General features: G+C 45.4%; 1 protein-coding gene across 1 annotated transcript; it reads left to right on the top strand.

Annotated features, from left to right (window-relative positions):
- The first annotated feature begins 13230 nt into the window (after nucleotides 1–13230).
- LOC124545345 lies at nucleotides 13231–23005 on the top strand. Its single transcript, XM_047124243.1, has 3 exons — nucleotides 13231–13322; nucleotides 20697–21069; nucleotides 22889–23005. Exons 1-2 carry the CDS (start codon nucleotides 13275–13277, stop codon nucleotides 21060–21062), a joined length of 414 nt encoding a protein of 137 aa, XP_046980199.1. The 5' UTR covers nucleotides 13231–13274; the 3' UTR covers nucleotides 21063–21069; nucleotides 22889–23005.
- The last annotated feature ends 1305 nt before the right edge of the window (nucleotides 23006–24310 follow it).

Below are 24310 nucleotides of genomic sequence, written 5' to 3'. Positions count from 1 at the left end.
ACTGTTAATACATATCCATAGATCAAGTTTTGGACTAGACTACCCAGGAACCGCTCTATCGAATGGGCACGAAAAATTTCACTTTAAAAATAATTTTGTCCTCGACGGGAAACAGACACTTTCCGTCGTCACTGTGTGACGCATGAATGACGTGAAGATTAGTAATTGTTTAGGCTGACTCCAGCTGCACAACCCAAAAACGAAATTATAAATATCTGCTGAAACACCAGAGAAGACGTGCCTCATGACTCTTAGGAGAGACACCCTGCGCACTGAACAACAAACGTAATCTTGATCTGATCTTCTGATCTAGAAGGAGGTATGGGTAGGAGGGCAACTCGTTAGTTTCAGGGTATGGCAGGAGGAAACAAAGCACAATTCTTGAAAGTAGAAAGTAAAGCTGTCCACAACCGTAACTTTGCTTTCAACATCAGAGCTTGGTACTATAGGAGATGCTGTGCCCTCGGCTTTCTCCGACTCTTGAACTGACTTACTCATGCAGTTATGAGAATGTTTACAGTTAATCTTTGGTTTCGAACCACGGTGCGACTTGGCGTTTTTCTCATTAACAAACATTGCCAGAGATGAAAGAAATGTTAGTGACAGTTGTGACAGTTACAAATCCCAGGATTGGTCATGGCTAGGACCCCAGGTCTCCTGATCCGTAATCTCTCACTTAACTTGAGAACCATCGAGCCAGTATCCCATAATTTCGTACAAAATTAAAATCTCCCTCTAAATATATGGGAGAAATCCTAACACCATATAATATTTAAAGATGCTCTTAACTAGTACAATAGATTACATGCCCGCAGATATTTCTGGTGCTGCCATCTTTTAGACAAATAAAATAGAATGAAGTATAACGTTGCGTACCGGGAGCAGACCGCCTTAAGCATTGTAATCAGATATCTGCCTGTTCATTTTCCACTGACTGACATGGCCTTTTCATGGCTTTGCAATGGAAAAAGAACGACTGGCTTGTAAACGGGATACAGCAGCTGAATGGTTCGTAAAGCTTCCAGGGTCGAGGAGTCCTGGCGCCTGGTCACATCTGATCTCCTCCTTCGCCGCCAGAGTAGCGTCAAATGTGAGACCAAATATGGTTCACTCGCTTAGCAGAGCAAAGACGGGAAAAATCACAGAGCAGCTATGGCCCTCCTTTTGGTGGATCCGTCTGTGTCTACTACCATAAAAATTAAAATTATCGTTTTCTAAATCGAAAAGCCTCTTTCTGGCTACTGCCTACATTTATATGTGTTCCAAACAGATTTCGAATTTTACAGTAAGATTTATTTAGTGGATTCAACATGGAATAATACAGTTCACGCCATAATTTGCACGTGAACAACTTATTACTTGAAACTTTCTGGCAGATTAAAACGGTGTGCCCGACCGAGACTCGAACTCGGGGCCTTTGCCTTTCGCGGGCAACTGCTCTACCATCTTCTTTTTTTTTGTATTCGGTGAGTAAAAAATCGTATTTTATGGAGGTGGTGTTATTCAGCTTTAATGAACGTTAATAACTATATTATGCAATACACAGCTCTAACAGCATTTATTAGAGACGATAGATTTCAGTCTAGGATAATACCAGCTTCGGGTCCAAAAACCATCTCAGCCATGCATTTGCGTAAGTGAAATAACAGTACTGCGGCAGACCGGACGGTCACCCATCCAAGTGCTAGCCAAGCCGGACCGTGCTTGACGGTGATCTAACGGGAACAAGTGTTACCACTGCGGCAAGGCCATTTTTTTTTCAATAAAGATCACTCTGTTAAAAGGAACATGTAGATCATTTTATCGTATAGTATGTTTATTACATATTGAGTGGTGAGAGAAGCGTGAGGTTCATTATCAGCTGTCAAATGTGCACACCGGCTGCACCCGGCACATCCCAACTGCGTGGGGGGTCAAGGAAGACTGCCTGAAGATAATTGGCAAAGGTTTTCCGATAGTGTGACCATCTATGAACCTCATTGTGGGCTTGCTGCAAGAAATACCAAATGTCAAGTCGCGACTTGGCAGCATCCCCATGGAGGTACGCGATCGTCCAACCTTTGATCCAGATGATCGACTGTGATTTAGTCGCCGGAAAGTAGTCACTCTCCGGATGTAAGAAGGAAGCAGGGGTAATATGTTGCGGGGTCACACGGAGGTAGCAAGCCACCATCTGTCTTCCTAGGCGCCAGACGTCCTCCACCGCGATACAAGTTAAACGGTGATGGTCGTCATCCACTTGGTGACATTTCGGGCATAGTGGAGTGTCCACTAGTCCAATTGCATGGAGCCGTTGGTTGGTGTTGAACTTGCCACAGGCGACAGAGAACCACAGTGCCCGAACGAAGGTAGGAAGGAATTTTTGGTGCACATGTCTCCAAATCTTCGGCCAATGCAACCTGGGGTGTTTGAGTTCAATGATATTACGACTTATCCGTCGTAGCAGCCAAACATAAAAATCCATCGCGCATGGCGGTCTCGTGCGCGGAAGCTTGTCTCTGGTATAACTAAGTTCCACGATAAATGTTGAAACATGCGCAAAATGTGACGTAATGTTGCCCACGCCACCGGAGGTGTGAGGGACGCTGGAACCAGGAGATCGAGTAGGCGGGATGTAAGGGAATCACGTCCGCTACGCCATTGCTTGTACATCGTGGCTAGAAGGAGCGCCGTCGCTCGGCAGTGAACATTCGTAAGTTCGAGTCCCCCCTTGGCCGTAAGGAGAGTGAGCGTTTCGTATCGCACCTTGAGGGGCGATCCAATCATCACAAAATAGCCTAGTGCTGATTGAAGTCGACGTCCGAGCGTGAGTGGTAGGGGCAGGATCTGCGAAATATGCACCATTCGAGAAACCACATAAGTGTTGAGATACTCGACTCGCTGCAAAGGATCAAGGCGCCGTAGGAGATGTTGTCGGACCATGGTACGTGTTGTCTGTAAAATACGTCGGTATTTAACTGCCGCAGTATGTTTTACAGATGAGGTAAAGTCTATGCCGAGATAGCGGAATCGTTACACATAAGGAAACGGACTGATTTCTTCCGGCGTAAGGCCCCTTCCAACCGGCATTGCCGCCGATTTGTTCATGTTCACAGCACTACCCGCCGTCACACTGTGGCCCAACAACAGTTCAAGAACCGTCTTCACCTCTTCCTCAGAACGAACGAGCAGCAGGAGGTCGTCCGCATAGGCACGACATTTGAAGGTGTAGCCCCGTAGTTCCATCCCAGAAAGAGAATTGGTGAGTCTCCCAATTAATGGTTCCAACGCTATCGCGAACAGCAGCATCGAAAGAGGGCAGCCCTGGCGAATGGAGCGTCGAATTTGAATGGGCCCTGCTATACGCCCATTAACCTGTACCAAGGATTGTGCGCTCCCATAAAACCTTCTAATGAGACCAGTAAAACGGTCTGGAAAACCCATTTGTTCCAGTACAGCATACAGATAGTAGTGGCGCACCTTATCAAAAGCTCTGTCAAAATCAACCGCCACAATCGCCGCTTTAAGCCGGCACTCCTTCGCCAGCGCTATCACATCACGGCATTCGCCAGTAGCTGTTTGCACATTCACCGATCCACCCGGTGTCGTCTGTTCTGGAGAGAGAACGCTACGAATTAACATACGACATCGGGACGCTAGCAACCGTGCAAAGATCTTATAGTCGGCATTAAGCAGGGTGATGGGGCGATAATGTGTGACCGTAATTCCTGGCTTCGGTTTATGTACTGGCACCAGGGGGCCGGTGGAATAGGCGCATCGGAATTTAACATCTCGTTGTACATTTCCGTCCATCGCGGTGCCATTTCGTTGCGAAATTCTCGATAGAATTCAGCAGGAAGCCCATCAATGCCTGGGGACCGATTCAACGCACCTTGTGCGATCGCATCATGTACTTCCTCACAGCTAATGGCTTCCAGTAAGGTTCCCGCGGCTTCCACCGTCAGTGTACGGGAGACGGACGTGGCTATACGGTCGAGGTCATCGATAGAGGCTGCTCCTTCCCGATAGATGTGTTGGTAATGGTCGACGAATGCAGAGACAATGTCCGCTTGACGCGTCACTCTTCGGTCTTCGCGGGTAATTAATTCCCGTACCAAAACTCGTCGTCGGTGCTTTCGTTCATTCACGACGTGGTACATGGAAGGAATCTCGTGCCTTATCGTATCGTGACATCTGGCGCGCACCATGGTCCCCTGAAGATGTTTCCGAGCTAAAGCCACTAGTTTAGCTTTTATCCTTTTGCGTTCGATCCAGCTGTCCTGTCCCGGCGGACCATCATCCAGGTCGCGCAGTGCTGCAAAATAAAAGTCGGTGGTACGGCGGCGCCATTCTGCCATCTCCCTGCTATACGAGATGAACGTTCGGCGAAGCGCCGGTTTAGCACAAGTCAGCCACCAATCAAGCATCGCCGTATACCTTCCAACCCTTCGCTCGCACATCGTCCATGTCTCAAGGATCCGTTGACGGCATTCAGGATCATGTAGATGTTGAATGTTTAGTTTCCACGGGGCCTTACTGTTCCACACCTCTCTACGGGGAAGAAGCACTGTACAGATGTAAGCGCTGTGATCGGAAAATGCCAATGGCCAGCGTTCCGCGTCCTGGACATCATTTGCATGAGCCCGTGAGATATAAATGCGATCTAATCTGCTCGCCGAATGACTTGTCACATAGGTGTATCCCGGTGCAGCTCCATGTCGTAATTCCCACGTGTCACTGAGTACAAGATCGTTGACAACGATTAGCAACTCCTGGCTGATGTTTGCTTGCGGCCATTGGTCTTTCTGGCTGAGAACACAGTTGAAATCTCCACCAACTATTACATATTCATAACGTCCATGGAATAGTGGAGCAATGTCTTCTGCATAAAATCGCGCCCTTTCCCGCCGCCGATTGTTTCCCGACGGTGCATAAAGATTGATGATGCGTGTCCCAAACGTCGTGAAAGCCATTCCCCTGGCCGACGGAAGATAACACACGTTTTCCACTGGGAAGCCATCTCGCCCGTAAACTGCCACCCCACTCCCATTGTGATCTCCATGTGACGAATAGGCTCGGTAGCCTGCGATGTATGGGAGTGCAGCTATGTGGACTTCCTGTAGCAAAGCAATATCCACATCAGACGCCCAAATCGTTTCCTTCAGTAGGTGTATTTTGGCCGGTGAACGCACGTCATTGATATTTAATGTCGCAATACGGTTCGCATGGCGTTGAATCCCACTCTGTCGAGGCGCAACAACATCTCCCTGCATCGGCGCCGGGGGCTGAGTTAGAAGACGTTCTCTCGCCCCTCTCCCTTCACCGTCAGCAATTATTAGGCCGTCTTCGTGAGTGCCGGCTGGCTCTGTATGACGTCCGGCGCCTCCTCAATATCGTCATACCACATGTTTTCAGGTTGTGATATATTCGTGCCCATAGCCACAGCATCTGCGTCTGGAGAGCCAACTGGCTGTGATTTCTCTTCAGCATCACCACGTCCCGGTACCATCAATGTGACAGACCGCTGTGGGTCTGATCGAACAGTTCCCAGTGCCTCATCCTGTTTCGTAGAGGCTGTTGTGTCGTCTTGGTCCAGAGGCACATCGTCGTCGGGGCAAGGGGAGTCATCCCGAGGAGATGTCGTGCGACGCCGCCGTTTCCTCCTTTTCGGGGAACGTTGTTTGCGTGATCTTCCGTCCGTGTCCTCAGATTGTAGGGAATCACGGCTGCCCGACAGAAACGCATCCGTAGGAACGGGAAGTGTTTCGAGTCCTATCGTTGAACTTGGCGGGAGTTCGGGCGAAACTAATGTTGTCGTCTCAGAGTGCGTTCCAGATGGAACAGCATCCGTAGTGGCTGGAACTGCTTCTTGTACTATCTGTGTGCTTGGTGGGAGTTCGGTCTGAACTGATGTTGTCGCCGTAGATTGTATGCTCGATGGAGCAGCATCCTCTGTCATCCCGACGTCTGCGACAAGGTTTTGGAGAGTGCCATCTTGATCTTCCACCGGGGCTGTGTCCTTCCGGTCATCAGCGGACGCGGTGAGGGCTTTGGAATAGGTGATCGGTAGTACTGTCATCGCCGGCGACGGCTCCCGCACATCTGAAGGCAGTTGCGTAATCTGCCGTTGCATACAGTTCGACCTGAGGTGTCCCTCCTGGCCACAGCCAGAACATGTACGTGGTTGACCATCGTAAATCACCACCGCCGGACAACCACCAGTTGTCAGATAGGACGGTACATGCTTCTGAAGATCAATAGTGATCTGTCGCACTCCGTTAAGAACGGGGTACGTGGCGAATTGTGTCCCGCGTTCTGCCGTGTGACCATGTACCGTACCGTATGGCTTAAAAGCCTCGATAACTTCTTCAGCCGGGAGCTCAAATGGCAGCTCAAAAACACGTATTGTCCGTACACCAAGACCAGCATGGTCTACAGTGACCGTACCGACATTCCCGTCACTATGGCAAAATCGGAGACCTGCTTTTGTCGCCTGTAGAATTCTCTCACACGCCGCGTCATTTACCATCTTAACATACACCGTGGGACTAATGATGGACAGTTGAATTCCGACAATATCGTTTGGCGGTATCTTGACTTCCTCTCGAATGAATCGTTCCCTGCTAAAGCCTTTGGTCGTTCGTAATCTTTGCAGAAATTGAATAGTAGTGTAGTTTTCCTGTACTTGTTCGCCATGATCGTTGTTACTAGCCCGCGCGCAGACTAAGTCCACAAGTTAACAAACACTCGCACACACCGCACAGGCGGAAGTATCGGACCTCCGCTTCGCACGGCCGCTAGCACCGAACTTACCATCTGGGCTACTGAAGCACGACTCACGCCCGGTACTCACAGCTTTACTTCTGCCAGTACCTCGTCTCCTACCTTCCAAACTTTACAGAAGCTTTCCTGCGAAACTTGCAATATCCTTTCTTTCAGGAGTGCTAGTTCTGCAAGTTTCGCAGGAGAGCTTCTGTAAAGTTTGGAAGGTATGAGACGAGGTACTGGCAGAAGTAAAGCTGTGAGTAGCGGGCGTGAGTCGTGCTTCGGTAGCTCAGATGGTAGAGCAGTTGCCCGCGAAAGGCAATGGTCCCGAGTTCGAGTCTCGGTCGGGCACACAGTTTTAATGTGCCAGAAAGTTTCATATCAGCGCGCACACTCCGCTGCAGAGTGAAAGTCTCATTCTGGGAACTTATTACCTACTGTTATTCGTTTTTCCGGCCGAAATCTGTGATTCCTCTCATCTGGCCTCACATCTTTTTGGTTGCTGTTTCCATATTTCGTTAGCTAACTGCTGAGGAACACAGTTACCGATAAGACACGAACTGCAGATTTTTCTTAGGAGAACTCTCTGTGATTTCCGTCGCAACACTGTTTGTTCACAAGCTGTCTTTTTGCTTAATTGTGTACATAAGTGTTGCCCACTTAACGACCCTTTCAGGTCTCTCTCTCTCTCTCTCTCTCTCTCTCTCTCTCTCTCTCAAGTGGGGTAGCCGCCAGGGCAGGGTACGAAGAATTTTGAATATGCATCGAATATGGAATAGCAGGAAGCGAGTAATATGTTCTAGGTGTTCAGAGATAGAATTTTTGATTGAAATGTTATTTGGAGGCAATCAGTTAATAATCAAAATGTTTCGGTTTCGGCCCGACAACATAATAACTGCAACCAATAATTTATTTACGTAACAATGTATCGCATAGAAAAAGAAAAAAGTATTATTCCAAATTATGTCGAGAAAATATACGTAAAAGTTGAGACGCATATAGAACATGCACAGGGTGATTAGAAACAGTTTGAAGAGCGTATAAGGGTGTTGCGGAGTAGCTTATGGTGAGAAATGAATCGCTAAGAAAAAAAATCGATACGCTGCGACGTTTCCGAGTTAATCAGCACTGAAGCTAGGCAGTCAGGCCGTGGCGCGCGCAAATTCAAGCAGCCCATCAGAGACGGTGTCGTCAAACGCGTCCTTCGTTTGGTTCCCTAAAACCGAAACAGAGAGCGGTACAAAAACTGGAAACGGGACGATAGTAAGGATCAGTCCAGAGCCAAAGGCTGAGTAGTCTCGTCCGCTGTCATCTGCGCTATGAGAGCAACTGACTCTAAAATGTATCCAGCGGTCCGCTTGAATTTGTGTGCGCAACGGCCTGACTGCCTAGCTTCAGTGCTGATTAACTTGGAACTGACGCAGGCATCAAATGTTTTTCTTAACAGTTATTTCTCAGTACGTGACCCTGGAATACCCTTATAAACTTTCCAGACTGCTTCTCTCCACCCTGTATATAAATACAGATTACATGAAGAAATAGGTACTTCAATTTAGAACACGAAAATTTATTACCTACTGTGGAAAAAGGCCGCACTAACAAACTTTTTATTACTGTATAAAATTTTATCGTAATATCATAGTCAGGAACATAGAAATTTCTAATTTCAGTCAAATTTAAAACCAATCCAGTCTTTTTCCTTCTCCCAAGCATTTAAGTGTAAATTGCAGAGTAGTCACATAGACGTACATATCAACAACTAAGGCGGATATCTGTTCAAGTCCTGTGGCCAGGGACTCATATCAGGCAGCCACAGTTCCAGTTCGGGTGGGTCGGCCGTGGTGGCCGTGCGGTTCTAGGCGCTGCAGTCCGGAACCGCGGGACTGCTACGGTCGCAGGTTCGAATCCTGCCTCGGGCGTGGATGTGTGTGATGTCCTTAGGTTAGTTAGGTTTAAGTAGTTCTAAGTTCTAGGGGACTGATGACCGAAGATGTTAAGTCCCTTGCCGGCCGGAGTGGCCGAGCGGTTAAAGGCGCTACAGTCTGGAACCGCACGACCGCTACGGTCGCAGGTTCGAATCCTGCCTCGGGCATGGATGTGTGTGATGTCCTTAGGTTAGTTAGGTTTAAGTAGTTCTACGTTCTAGGGGACTTATGACCACAGTAGTTGAGTCCCATAGTGCTCAGAACCATTTGAACCATTTGTTAAGTCCCATAGTGCTCAGAGCCATTTGAACCATTTGAACCAGTTCGGGTGGGAGGCAGCGGCCTTAATCCAACCACGATCGAACTGAGGTCTCCCCCCCCCCCCCCCTCATAAGGACAATACATCTGCGTAGGTCAGGGGGCATTATACCGGTTAACAGTGGAAGCCAATAAACTGGAGTAGATCTGATTGCTCCAGACATTATGCGCATTGTCACATTCAGCTGGGTGTCAACAAGCCTTGTATGATGACTGTTCATCCAAACAGATGCACAATATTCAGCACTTGAGAACATCAAGCCCTGAGCTGAAGATCTCAGGGTGGTTGCTGAATATCCCCAGGTAGTTCCACATAGCTTATGGAGGATGTTTCGAGTCCTCAATTTTTGAGCTAAGTGAAGAAGGTGTTGTTTGAAGCATAGTGTACGATCCAGGATGACACCACGATATTTTGGGTTCCAATTATGACAAAGAATTCTGCCTCTGAAACTTACTTTCAGTTTTACGTTCGCCAACCGATTATTTAAATGGAAGTAATACACTTCTGTTTTACTCACACTGGATTGGAACACTTCTGTTTTACTCAAATTATGTTGGAGTCTCCAGATTTTGAAATAATTGTCTAATACAGACAGATCATTGGTTAGAATCTCTCCTGTTGTCTTCTTTTTCTGGTGTTGTACAGCTATAGCCAGGTCATCGGCATAGCAGAATTTTCTGGATGAAGTAGATCAGATAGATCTAGGTTGAACAGTAATGCAGAGAGAACTGATCCTTGGGGCAATCCGTTGTTTAGCTTCCTCTCCTTACTCACGTTGCTTCCAGGGATTACCTGGAACTTCCGATCGCTTAGCATGCTGTTAACCAGTCGAACCATTGTTCTGCAGGGTATGATGTGGAGAAATTTGTAGATAAGACCTTTCCTCTAGACAGTGTCGAAGGTGACAGTTAGATCAATAAACGCCACAGATGTTTTCTGTTTAATTTGATATCCTGACTCTATGAAGGATGTGGAAAAGAATACTTGGTCGCAGCAACTAAGCCCTGGTCTGAAGCCTGCCTGGTCAACTGGAACATTCTCTAAGATACTGCGGAATATGTACCTGAGTGCTGCAGATTTCATCAGATTTTTAAGAATAACGGGAATCTGAAACTGAAAGAAGAGCCAGCCAAGGAGATTCAATATGCCAAAACTGTTCTCATGAGAGACAGACATTTTCGGAGCCTCATACTGAGAAAAAGAGGAAGAAATATATGCTAATTACACATACCTAGGCATCTTGGTTTTGTCGATTACACTGCAGTTCTTGTCTTCAATGCAGATAAGAAAATAATAATGAAATCACAGAATGATACTTTCCTATTTAGCATAGTCGCGGATAACGACTGTAGAAACAGCAAAATGAGTAAACAAAAGAATAAAAACTAGACATAGTCATTGTGGTAAGGCAAATAGGGGTTTTCAAAATTAAGTTTCCGATGTGCCTGAACACAGAACTTTACAACCAGTGAGTTTTCCCAGTTTTCACTTAAGACAGTAAGATATGGAATTTCAACACGGTAACTATTCAATAAATGAAGGCTGCTTGGCGTGAAATGGAGAAATGGATGTTGTGAATTGTAGTGGAAACAGAAACATACAAACATATCAGTGAAGAAATTGGAGTGGAAGTCGTAACCAAGATTGTAATCAATTGGAGTGCGTAATGCGTGGAGAAGTTTGAAGATGATATTGATTCAGCGGCATGTATGAAATGGCTGAAGATTATCATACAGAAAAAGATCCATTTAACATTACACAAGTTCTTTCATTGCCTCAGATGCTGACATGTTGCTACTATGGAAACGGCAGTACTTTCTCCTCTTTTCTCTCTCAGTCCATACTTCTCCTCCTGGATTCGCGGGGATTCCCTTATACAGGGAAGATAATTACAACATTCAGGGCTATCAGTTAAAACTGTATCTTCGCAGAGATCGATTCTCTATCTTCTTCCATTATAAAGTTGCATTTCAAATCAGTCTTATTCGATTCGCTATCTCTTTCAACATCACACATACATCTATTACATCCACTTTTGTACTCTGCCATATAGCTTAAATTATGCGGCGGAGGGTATATAGTGTATCAACATCGTTTCTCTCTCCCTCTCTCACCCCCCTCCGCACTTCGTAGTTTATTCACAGATACTGCGCAGAACAAAATGTCGCTAAGCTCCTGTGTAAGTCATAATTCATCTAATTATAGCATCATGGCAAACTATGTGTGTAAGGATGTAATACATATTCTAAGAAAAAAAAACGCACCACAAAGGAATTATCCTAATGGTATGCAAATCGGTAGACGTGATTTACACGTGCAGACAAACAAATGATACAATTTTAAAAAAATTGGATGATTTGTTCAGGAGAGAGAACTTCACAAACTGAGCAAGTCAATAACGAGCTGGTAGACCTGTGGCCCTTACGCAGGTAGTTATTCGGATTATCATTGGTTGACAGAGTTGTTAGACGTCCTCCTGAGGGATATCATGCCAAATTCTGTCCTTTTGGCGGGTTAAATCGTCAACATTCCTAGCTGTTTGGTGGGCATTGCCCATAATGTCCCAAACGTTTTCCATTGGGGAAAGATTCGGCAACCTTGCTAGCCAAGGAACGGTTTGCCGAGTACGAAGACAAGCGGTAGCCACTGTGCCCAAATACGGGAAGGCATGATATTTCTGAAATGTAAGCCCAGTATGCCTTGCCATAAAGGGCAACAAATACGTCCCGACAACCAGGAGTGATGCGGATGCAATTTCTTTTCATAGCAGGACCCCTTCGGTTGTCCTCTGCGACACCCTTAGAGCACAGCGGTACATCGACGATACTTGCCGCTCCTTTTTGTTGCCATTCATGTCAAACCATCCTGGGATTACTTTTCAGCAACATAATGCACCCCCGCACATCGTGAGAGTTTGTATTGCTGGTCTTCGTGCTTCCCAAACACCACCCCGGCCAGCAAGATCGTCGGATATCTCCTCTATTGACAAAGTTTAGAGCATTATGGGCCCTTTAACGAGCTAGAGATTTTGACCTAACGCGTCAATCGGACAGGATTTCGTACGATATCCCTCAGGAGGACACCCAGTAACTCTGCTGATCAGTGCCAAGCCGAATAACTACTAGCACAAAGGCCAGAGATGGACAAATCATCACTGACTTGCTCAAATTGTGAAGTTCTTTCTCTTGAATAAACCACTCATTTTTTTCTGAAAAGCCGGCCGGTGTGGCCGAGCGGTTCGAGGCGCTTCAGTCTGGAATCGGGCATGGATGTGTGTGATGTCCTTAGGTTAGTTAGGTTTAAGTAGTTCTAAGTTCTAGGGGACTGATGGATGACCTCAGATGTTAAGTCCCATAGTGCTCAAAGCCATTTGAACCATTTTTTTCTGAAACTGTGTCATTTATTTATCTGGAAGTGTACATCACATCTACCGATTTCTGTCCCATTTTGATCATTCTTTTGTGGTACGTCGTTTACTGTCGTCTTAGGATGTCCAATCCCACAAATTGGTAAGAGGAAGCCTTACTTGTGACAACTCACTCTGACTCAACAAACTCGCGACGAATAGTTTGTTCTTGTACAAATCTTCTCTGTGTATTCAAGTTCGTAAGCGTATCGATAGAATGTACAGTAATTTAAATTTGGTCGGGCTGTAGTTTTGTATGCACCTCGTCCGTAAATGAACCGTCGTCCTTCAAGATTTTTCACATGGCATGTGCCATCTTCGGCATTATATTTTACCTTCTGCATACAGTATATCGCTCCAGCTGGACACTCTTCGATTATATGGAACTTTACATTGCTCCGTTTTTTTCTTTCAAGCGGTTCACAAGCAGAATTTGGTCTTATTACTGCCGAAGCGCAATTTTGCAAAATTCCACACTCAGTCCCTCCGGATCAGCGTATTATAGAGCTTGGCGTGCGCGATCTACTCTGATAGAGAATTTTCGATTGCCACTTTTACATTTCTAATTTACCCTTCATCCATGTCTCTTGAGCGGCACTGTGATTTTAGTGATACGTCGATTAGTTCGGCCAACAGTACATGATGCCGCGTCATGACAAATGGCCAGTGTCACGGCTGGCAAACACACGCAGGAACTGCGGAAGTAAGGTTTTTTTGGGGTGACGGTCGCGCGGAGGCCGGAAAGTCATTAGCCATTGGTGGTAATGGGCCGTAGGAGCCATGGTTCTTCCGGCCGTGGTGTATATAAGCAAGCGTAGGCGTACCGGAAGCACAGTCTGATTTGGACTCCCACCTGTCAGCCGCCAAACGTCCCAGCACCATGAGCAACTGCTGCCTGCCACTGACGTTCGCCGCTGTCATCGCACTGGTGAGATACACCCCCTACGAACCAACACGTAAAGATTGGGCAACAGAACCCCGGAATCCAAGGACGGAAGATTAGAGTTTAACGTGCCGTTGCTAACGACGTCATTAGAGACGGAGCACAAGCTCGGATTACGAAAGGATGGGGAAGGGAATCGGCCGTGGACTTTCAAAGGACCTATCCCGGCATTTGCCTTCTGTGATTTAGGGCAACCACGTAAACTCTAAATCTGGATGACCATATTGGGGTTTGAACCGTGTCCTCTCGCTAACTCTCTTGGCCAGAACCCTAGAGTGGCCGTCCTGCGGTATTTGGAGTTACGGAGGATGACGAGGAGATCTAAGTATTTTGTTCTGTATTCCAGCTCGAAGTGTGTGTATGCATGAGCGCGCACATGTTTGTGTGTGTATGTATGTAAGTGTGTGTGTGTGTGTGTGTGTGTGTGTGTGTGTGTGTGTGTGTGAGAGAGAGAGAGAGAGAGAGAGAGAGAGAGAGAGAGAGAGAGAGAGAAAGAGAGAGAGTTTGTATTTGTGTATTTCGGATCGTGTCCATCAGGAATGTTCACCTGCGAATGGAAGTTACTTCCTCCAACCTCTTTTGGGTTGGAACGATTACAAATATGGCTGGTCCCCGAGGACCCACTTATATCTTACATATAGAAAATGTAAAATAAAATGGACCAAACTTGTACAGTTGGAATCTCAAACCAAAACAACGAAAACTCGAAATATGTCTGCAATGCTTACTCTTTGCTTTGCTATTAGAAGGATATTATACGGAGATGGGGGCTAGTTGTAACAATTTTTTCAATAATTTTTGTACAAAAAGATTTTCGAATTATTTTAATGCGAGATACTTTATAATGTTGCACCATTATTATAGATGCACAGCATTTTTCCTTTATGCTCAGTTATGAATATCACTGAATTATAAGGAACCACTTGAGAGAGAGGTCGCAAAAGGCAGTGATGTTTACGCCATTCGACGCTCCACATGTCTGCCATGCAACCCCAAGATTGGCTGCTAATGGCAACACGGGGGGACTGGAGGTCTCCAATGGTGAGCACAGCATGAGGCTACGGAACGTAGTTGAGCTGCTTGGTCAACCAGTAACTCACAACAGTACTACATTGCTAGTGGTGTTGATAAAAAACAGAGCAATTGCAACGATAAATAAAGCAAACATCGCTTTATTTCTACAACAGTTGCCGAAATTGACATTTCGTGAGAAAGGAACCGAAGCAATTTCGCAGAATGAGAAAGAAGTGACAGATGAAATATTAGCCTCTCCGCTAGATGAGCCAGTCGAATGTGTGGTGTCTTATACGCTCGATTGTGCGGCAAATGTATGTGAGGAGTACAATAATGACGATACGTGCTCAGTAAGTGAAAGTGATACTGAAACAGGTGTCGAGCCATGCAGTTCATCATTTTTAATCAGACAAGGAGCCACAAATCCCCTCTCCAGTGAAACGTAGTAAATGACAATCGTTGTCCAAGGAGCAAGTGCTAAGCATAATTACGAACATGGAAGATCATCCGCAGCGTTGTAAAAAAGCAATTACGAACAGATGTCGCCAAGTCCGCACCAATATGACTATGTAGTGCATAAGAAAAAGAAGGGATATTCGAGGGAGGACAAGGCGTAATTGTCACAAAATAAGGTGTTTGGGCGTTTCAAGGATGCGCGGTTCAATTTAGAGGATGTGCATCATACTGATTTACGTTATGCAAATCAAATCGCGCGCGACACAGATTACAGTAATTTCAAGGTTGCGTAACTTCGGACAATACTACAAAATTGGATAAAGAAAGGTAACGAAATTTCAAACAAAGCGTTCTACATCTACATCTACATTGATACTCCGCAAGCCACCCAACGGTGTGTGGCGGAGGGCACTTTACGTGCCACTGTCATTACCTCCCTTTCCTGTTCCAGTCGCGTATGGTTCGCGGGAAGAACGACTGCCTGAAAGCCTCCGTGCGCGCTCTAATCTCTCTAATTTTACATTCGTGATCTCCTCGGGAAGTATAAGTAGGGGGAAGCAATATATTCGATACCTCATCCAGAAACGCACCCTCTCGAAACCTGGCGAGCAATCTACACCGCGATGCAGAGCGCCTCTCTTGCAGAGTCTGCCACTTGAGTTTATTAAACATCTCCGTAACGCTATCACGGTTACCAAATAACCCAGTGACGAAACGCGCCGCTCTTCTTTGGATCTTCTCTATCTCCTCCGTCAACCCGACCTGGTACGGATCCCACACTGATGAGCAATACTCAAGTATAGGTCGAACGAGTGTTTTGTAAGCCACCTCCTTTGTTGATGGACTACATTTTCTAAGCACTCTCCCAATGAATCTCAACCTGGTACCCGCCTTACCAACAATTAGTTTTATATGATCATTCCACTTCAAATCGTTCCGTACGCATACTCCCAGATATTTTACAGAAGTAACTGCTACCAGTGTTTGTTCCGCTATCATATAATCATACAATAAAGGATCCTTCTTTCTATGTATTCGCAATACATTACATTTGTCTATGTTAAGGGTCAGTTGCCACTCCCTGCACCAAGTGCCTATCCGCTGCAGATCTTCCTGTATTTCGCTACAATTTTCTAATGCAGCAACTTCTCTGTATACTACAGCATCATCCGCGAAAAGCCGCATGGAACTTCCGACACTATCTACTAGGTCATTTATATATATTGTGAAAAGCAATGGTCCCATAACACTCCCCTGTGGCACGCCAGAGGTTACTTTAACGTCTGTAGACGTCTCTTCATTGATAACAACATGCTGTGTTCTGTTTGCTAAAAACTCTTCAATCCAGCCACACAGCTGGTCTGATATTCCGTAGGCTCTTACTTTGTTTATCAGGCGACAGTGCGGAACTGTATCGAACGCCTTCCGGAAGTCAAGAAAAATAGCATCTACCTGGGAGCCTGTATCTAATATTTTCTGGGTCTCATGAACAAATAAGGCGAGTTGGGTCTCACACGATCGCTGTTTCCGGAATCCATGTTGATTCCTACATAGTAGATTCTGGGTTTCCAGAAATGACATGATACGCGAGCAAAAAACATGTTCTAAAATTCTACAAGAGATCGACGTAAGAGATATAGGTCTATAGTTTTGCGCATCTGATCGACGACCCTTCTTGAAGACTGGGACTATCTGTGCTCTTTTCCAATCATTTGGAACCTTCCGTTCCTCTAGAGACTTGCGGTACACGGCTGTTAGAAGGGGGGCAAGTTCTTTCGCGTACTCTGTGTAGAATCGAATTGGTATCCCGTCAGGTCCAGTGGACTTTCCTCTATTGAGTGATTCCAGTTGCTTTTCTATTCCTTGGACACTTATTTCGATGTCAGCCATTTTTTCGTTTGTGCGAGGATTTAGAGAAGGAACTGCAGTGCGGTCTTCCTCTGTGAAACAGCTTTGGAAAAAGGTGTTTAGTATTTCAGCTTTACGCGTGTCATCCTCTGTTTCAATGCCATCATCATCCCGTAGTGTCTGGATATGCTGTTTCGAGCCACTTACTGATTTAACGTAAGACCAGAACTTCCTAGGATTTTCTGTCAAGTCGGTACATAGAATTTTACTTTCGAATTCAATGAACGCTTCACGCATAGCCCTCCTTACGCTAACTTTGACATCGTTTAGCTTCTGTTTGTCTGAGAGGTTTTGGCTGCGTTTAAACTTGGAGTGGAGCTCTCTTTGCTTTCGCAGTAGTTTCCTAACTTTGTTGTTGTACCACGGTGGGTTTTTCCCGTCCCTCACAGTTTTACTCGGCACGTACCTGTCTAAAACGCATTTTACGATTGCCTTGAACTTTTTCCGTTAACTTGACGATGCACAGCAAACTGCGAAATCGGCCCGAAAATTTGTATATGAGGTAAATAAACTTACCCCATCATTCAGCAAGGAATTTAACTCCCACCAATCGGGATTTGAAGTGGAAATGCATATTAAAGGAACTCTGGAAATTACAGGTACTAAGGAGGTTGTACCAAGATTAACTAACGTCAATGTCTTAATGCATTCGTACACAATTATGCCGACGATTAATTTGAATTGTAAATTGCTGGAAAGTTATTTACTGTGCTGGGAGAAGTTGCAGGTGGTCTGTCCCCTAAGAGTCTTTCTCGTGTGCACGATCGTGCATGGGCAGTAGGGAATATATACGTCACAGCAAGCAAGAGTGGAAAATGAGGGTAAGAGAACTACAACTACGGTATGAGCATTGCTTTTTGGCAGTAACTTGTCAAAATAATTTCCTCTCGCTTGATTCCTGGTCTACGTATAAAAATCATTCTCCTTTAGAGCAAACTATTCCTCCTGAAAATTGTGTGACATTGCAATTCGTGCCACCTGGAACCACTGCACAAATCCAGACTCTGTATATTTGTTTTTTTTCCGTGTCTATAAAACACACTGTGGCAGTATCTGCAGCTACGTCTTCAAGGACAGCCAGTTTCACGATAAGCGCCGCGAAAAATGGTTTCGCATTCGTTTGCATGCCATCACATTCCATCAGTCCTCATCATTCCGTTGCATCAGTACGATTCTATATGCGTTCCTTAAGAGTGGATACCTAGCTGACCGTCCTGCTCAGTTTCTATCTCCCAAGGAGTTCGCCTTCTGCCCTGTTGGAGTGTACCTTTGTGATTACTGTGGCGCGCCATTTTTCATTCGGCGTTCATGGTTCAAGTTAATGGTTTGTTTTGAAAATTTCTTCAAAGTCGACGACGTCCATTTTGTGAAGTGTAATGCGAACATCCCATAGAAGGTTGATCTCTGCAACCCCCTCCCCTCCCTCACGGACACTCATTTTCTGTCGCCTTCCTGATGAACATGGTGAGTCATTAGCACCTAATATTTTTTCAAATTAAACTTAATAAAGACTGAACTTGCGAATTCCCACTCAAGGGCTCGCTTGTTACGTTTTTTTCCGGGCATGCACACTGTAAAAACAAATGACTTCACAATGGGGCTTGTTGCTACAGTGGGTGGAGAAATTGTTATACATATTAACCACTGATCGAAAAATTTAGTTCTGTTTTATTTGCCGTATTTCTCTTACATGTGATTTGTTATCAGTATTATAGAAAAGTTTGTTTCCTTTTTAAAAATTACTGGTAAGCTGATATTACTTCTTTCGACACTTCGCTAAATGTTTCTTTTAGCGTTGTGCCTCAATTTGTCTCCTTTTTGTTTTTATCTCATACTGCCTGCATAAGGAAAATATATAACAAGAAACTGTACTCGACACCACGTGATTGTTGCACTGTAATAATTATCCCAAACGAAATTGTATCAAATTGCCCCATACGTTGCCATCTTACATTCGGTTGAAGGTAAGCATCAATTTTCAATTTTAGGGAAATTTTAAACATTTTATCCCTCACCTGAAGTTAAGACTTCCACAAGATACAGCATTTTTACTGATACACAAAAAGGCTACGTTACTATAAAAAAAATACACAGAAGAAAAAATTACAAACAGAGAAACAACATGACCTCTCGCAGTCTCTCTGATACTGACAGCCCGGCCACCAGCAATCAGCAGGAGAACTATAGGGTGCTACCACGTACTGGAAGGAAACACTCCTGCTACCAGTGGCTCTGAGTACTATGGGACTTAACTACTGTGGTCCTCAGTCCCCTAGAACTTAGAACTACTTAAACCTAACTAACCTAAGGACATCACACACATCCATGCCCGAGGCAGGATTCGAACCTGCGACTGTAGCGGTCACGCGGTTCCAGACTGTAGCGCCTATAACCGCACGGCCACTCCGGCCGGCCTGCTACCAGTGATTAGTTCAAGATTCCCACGTAACAAGTTGATCCATATAACAACTGCAGCCTCACCTAAAATGCCGCTTTACCTTCTGGCAGTGGCCAACTGACAGAAATTGATCACACTGTCTTCATTCACAGAAAGTAGTCCAAATGTTATTGCCTCCCTTCCACACACGCAAGTTTCCACGAGGCCCTTGTAAAGTGTCTCTGCATATGGAATGTCCGTTGCATAAACCAACTGGATCAGTTGTTTCCGCAGGTAGGAATCCAAACGAATCATCTATGGAAAAGTTCGTTCCCTACCTATCAGTCAGTCATGGCAAACACCATCTGGTACATCTTGAACAACACTGTTAAAATATTCTAGTGACACTTCGTACATAAACCGCACGATTCTTTCTATTGCATGAGGACGTTATCTGAAGTAGTCGACTTCACTGTTACATCGCATTAAAGGTTTAATCAGTGATAGCCAGAAGCGATGGATTTTAGAACATATTTTACTCGACTTCTTCTCCGTTGCGCTACAAAATATGCCAACTATTTTTGATACATCTTGTATACGAAAATAACGATAATTAGTATATACATGGTGTCAATATATATATATAAACACGGCTGCGTAATCGTGTCTGAGCGGCGTCTGTTCTTTCGGACATGTCCGACTCAAATAACAATAATATCTAAGCCTTGAAGGCATTTCATTATATCTTCAATGTGGATGCACCCTATGTCCGATGTCTTCCGGGAATCATGAGAAATGCTGCGAGCGATGAAGAAAACGGAAAGGGGAGCGCTACGGCAGCAGTTGAGCGACTAGATGGGAATTCGGGTCAGGCGTGGAGCGCGCTCGAAGAGCCGAAGCTGTTACAGCGACTGCTCGCGTGAAGCGGGAAATCTGGGTTCGAGTCCCAGTCCTACACAAATATTCACCTGTCGCCACCGAACTACTTCAGTGCTCTCATGCGGCTGACGTCGCTATTTCTTCGTCACACATTTGTTAGGAGGTATTTTCTGGAGGAAGTGTAGCCTTGTACGAAAATGAAACATTGACGATAAACAGTTCAGAGAAGAAGAGAAAGAACCGTTTGAAATGTGGTGCTACAGGAGAATGCTGAAGATTGGATAGGTTGATTTGATAACTAATGATTAATGAGGAGGCGCCGTATCGAAATGAGAAGAGAAATTTAAATGGACTAAAATAAAAGGATCGGTTGAAAGGATACATTCTGATGCATCAAGGAATAACCATTACGGTACTGGTCGAAATTATTGGGTGGGAGGGGGGAAGGGGGAAATGATAAGGGGAATCAAGACTTGATAACTGTAAGCAGATGTAAATGGATGTGTGTGGCAATAGCTAAGTAGAGATGAAGAAGCTTGTGCGGGACAGATTAGCATGGCGAGCTGCGTCAAACTAGTCTTCGGACTGAAGATCACAACGACAAAAGCAACAACGCTATACGGAAGGAGGGCAGAGGGGAGTCTGTGAATAGACCCATTGTTAAATTAAGCACCACATGCCTGTGATAAACAAACAGCAGAACGAGAGTGTGGTTTTGCCCTCAGATGCTGCTGAGCCCCGCTGCGGCGCGGCCAGAGGCCAGCAGCAGCCAGCAGCCGTCAGCAGAGCCCGGCGCTGATTTCGCCGGCGGCTTCATGGTGGCCGTGGGGTCCGGCAAGGAAGGCGCCGAGAAGAGCTTCTCCGCCATGGCGGGCGGCGCAGAAGGAGCCATCAGTGCCATGCAGCAGGGAGCCGACGCGGGCATAGACGCCGCCTCCCAGGCGTCCAAGGCGGCTGTCGACGCATTCGTGGCCGGTGGGAAGGCGGCCGTCGGCGTCGGAAAGTCCATGTTCGAAGGAGGCGTCGGCGCCGCCGCGGAAGGCGCCAACGCCATGGCGTCGGCGGCCGAAGCAGCGTCAGGCCGGCGATGAGGGTCTGGTGGGTCAGCTCAATCCCAGTTTCGCGCGCTGGCCTTGCACTGCTGCAGATACTGTCCTAGTGAAACCACATGTATAGGCCCGACCGAAGAATACGGTGCGTGGCAACAGCCGCTCCAAAATGGCCCAGAAGTAGTCGGTGTTTCCAGTAGTCAAGCATTCCCTGTAGATGTACAAAATGTGTATCAACATTGTCTTTATCCTTGCAAGTTGTGAGCATACCATGTTCACAATAGCATTTATTCTTTATTTTATTTATTTATCTGGTACATACTACTGTTTATAATTCGGTGGAATAATAATTATTACGTAACAGCAACTCATCGAGCGAAATACACTGATAACAAAACGTTCTAACGTTAGAATCTAAGTGCTGATCAATATCGACACATATACACATATACACACACACACACACACACACACACAGAGAGAGAGAGAGAGAGAGAGAGAGAGAGAGAGAGAGAGAGAGAGAGAGACCAATTACTGCCCAGCTAGCAGACAGTTAGGAATGCTTTCACGTTTATGAACGCAATTTCGTATAGGGTAGGATATTTTGTCAAAACATGATTTTTATTGAAGTTCTTCGCCTAATAAATAGGACGCAGCAGAGAAATGCGCTTAAGCTTTCTTACTGTTGCGGTCAGCGGTACAAGGTATTTCTCAACATACCGTATGTCCCTATGTGCATACATGCACCTACTCATTTTATAACCACACAGTCACATTTATCTGCGCTCCATTGACCGATCGTTTCAGGGTCATAACGAGTGGTCAACACCAGCACCTATACAGATCTGGGACTCAGGTATCCTCCACCTCCCGCCCCACTCCCACAAATAGTTCTGGCCACCACGATCCGTTATCCGGACGTGAAATGAAGCCACACGACTCACTCCTGCTTCGTGTACATTCAGTCTGGCGGTCAGTATAAGATCCGATAACGCCACAGTTACATGACACACCTAATCGTCATGGTGACAGAAGCTTCATTTCTCCAATGACCACTGCCTCATATTAAATCACTCATCAGTGAAGCACTCACACTGTTAGTTTTAGGACAACTGTCTAGCCTTTCAGCGATGTAACGTGCAGCGACTCATACACTATAATGATCTAACAGCTTTTGAAAGCCTGTTAAAACAAAAGTACAATGTCTTATAAATACATCTGGTACCGACAAAAATGATTCTGTTGCACGTGCTCACACACCGAATGGCGGCTTAACGAGGACTGATACGCATACAAGTTGCTTCGTCTGTCCTTCTAGCTTTATAAATAAAGGTCTTAAACGTTTGTTAATCCCACCCATATGGTGATAGATAGGTACTGACTCGGTCAAACATAAAAATAACACTCATGGTATGTGTCCTTTAACACCGTGTTTGGAAAAACATGAAACGTCAACACGGAAGTATGTTTTGGGATGCAACTCCGAATGTAAGTATCAATTAAATTTATAGCACCCCAATGCACTGATCAGATTTCAGTCTTGTAACTGCGAATTTTATTGTCCTCAGTGATCATCTACATACCAGTACGTCTGTAACATTTGTATATGTAAATTTTCACGTTTTGAGATACTTACATTTTTCCAAATTGATGATGACGACACGTACCCTCTACTGTTGTCAACCAGTACATTCTTTCATATTTAGTATACTCACTGCATTGTTATGTACTGGTACATTCTTTCATACTTAGTGAAATTACGTAATTGGGTCTCAAATGAAGAAAAAAATGACAAAAATTGCTTCAGCATCTAAGTATAAGCAACTACGCAGAAATAATTGCATTAAAACTATTTCACTGTGTTACAGGTCTGCTGTTTGCTGCTACTGCTGCTGCAGCAGCTGCATCGAAAGATGACACCTGACAAGACTGTAAATTTGTCTGATGTCACCTGTTATTATTAAAAACTTAAATCCAACCAGTTAGACGAATTTAATTTTTATTTCTTAAGTTTTCTGTTAACATCCACTACTAAGTACAGTACACATACACTGTCGACTCGCGTTAACGCGACCACCTGTCAAAAGAATGAAGAAAACACTTTTGTAGTGTGAACTGTAGCGAGACGTACATGAAGAGAGACAATGAGATTCTGGAAGGTATCGACAGGGATGTGGAGCCAGCTGCGCCACGTGCCTCGGTTGCAGATCCATGTGCCGAAGAGTCCGATCGAGGTAGTCCCACAGATACTCTATCGCTTTAAAATCCAGCGAGTTTGGTCGCCAGGGGAATACGGTAAACTCAACCTGGTGCTCTTCGAAAAACACACGCACACTGCGAGTTACATTATACGTTGCATTGTCCTGCTCGTCCATGCCATCGTGCCGAGAGTAAACAAACTGCTTGTAGACGTGGACTTGGTTCCCAATGAGAGAGGCATATTTGTGTTGATCCACTGTGCGTTCCATAATGATGAGATCACTCAGGGAATGCCACAAAAACATACCGCAGATAATAATGCTCTTTCCTCTGGCCTGGACCCTTTGCTTTCAGACATTTCGCGTCGTACACGCCAACAGCCATCTGTCCAATGGAGCAAATACGTGATTCATTGAAAAAAAAACCTGTCGCCACTCTGTGGACATCCAGTTGCGGTACTTCTGTGCAAATTCCAGCCTTCGTCGCCGATGAACGGCAGTAAGCATGGGTGCATCAGCCAGGCCTGCAGCGGACGCCCACACACAGCAGTTTTTACGGAACCTTCGTTGAGAAGACACTGATGGTAGCCGCTTGGTTCATCTGGGCGGTCAGTTGCTCAAATAGCTGCACGTCTATTCGCTCGTACACATCTTCGCAGCCATCGTTTACCCCTGTCACCTATGACTCGTGGGGCACCACAGTTGCCTCGGCGCCAGTTTTGGATAGCCATGCACAATATACTTTAGCCATGGTGGCACACGAACAGTTTACAAACTAAAGCCGTTTCAGAAGTTCTTCCACATGTGATGTTAAAGTCAATTATCACGTCCTTTTAGACGTCTTATCAATCGCTCCATTTCCACATTACGATGACTGCACTGTTTTCCGTGTCCCCCCCCCCCCTCCCCCCCCCCCCCCCACACGCTTTATACAGGGTGTTACAAAAAGGTACGGCCAAACTTTCAGGAAACATTCCTCACACACAAAGAAAGAAAATATGTTATGTGGACATGTGTCCGGAAACGCTTACTTTCCACGTTAGAGCTCATTTTATTACTTCTCTTCAAATCACATTAATCATGGAATGGAAA

This window comes from Schistocerca americana, chromosome 8, assembly GCF_021461395.2.
Source record: "Schistocerca americana isolate TAMUIC-IGC-003095 chromosome 8, iqSchAmer2.1, whole genome shotgun sequence".
In the NCBI taxonomy this organism is placed as follows: domain Eukaryota; kingdom Metazoa; phylum Arthropoda; class Insecta; order Orthoptera; family Acrididae; genus Schistocerca; species Schistocerca americana.
Note: the sequence above shows the minus strand (reverse complement) of the source record. Positions and strands in the feature narration are given on the sequence as shown.

What these genes read in the sequence shown, in the direction of transcription:
- LOC124545345 (XM_047124243.1), top strand. Translation starts at nt 13,275, where the DNA reads ATGAGCAACTGCTGCCTGCCACTGACGTTCGCCGCTGTCATCGCACTG. An exon ending in TCGCCGCTGTCATCGCACTG is followed by an intron (nt 13,323 to 20,696) that starts GTGAGATACACC and finishes TTTTGCCCTCAG; the next exon opens with ATGCTGCTGAGCCCCGCTGC.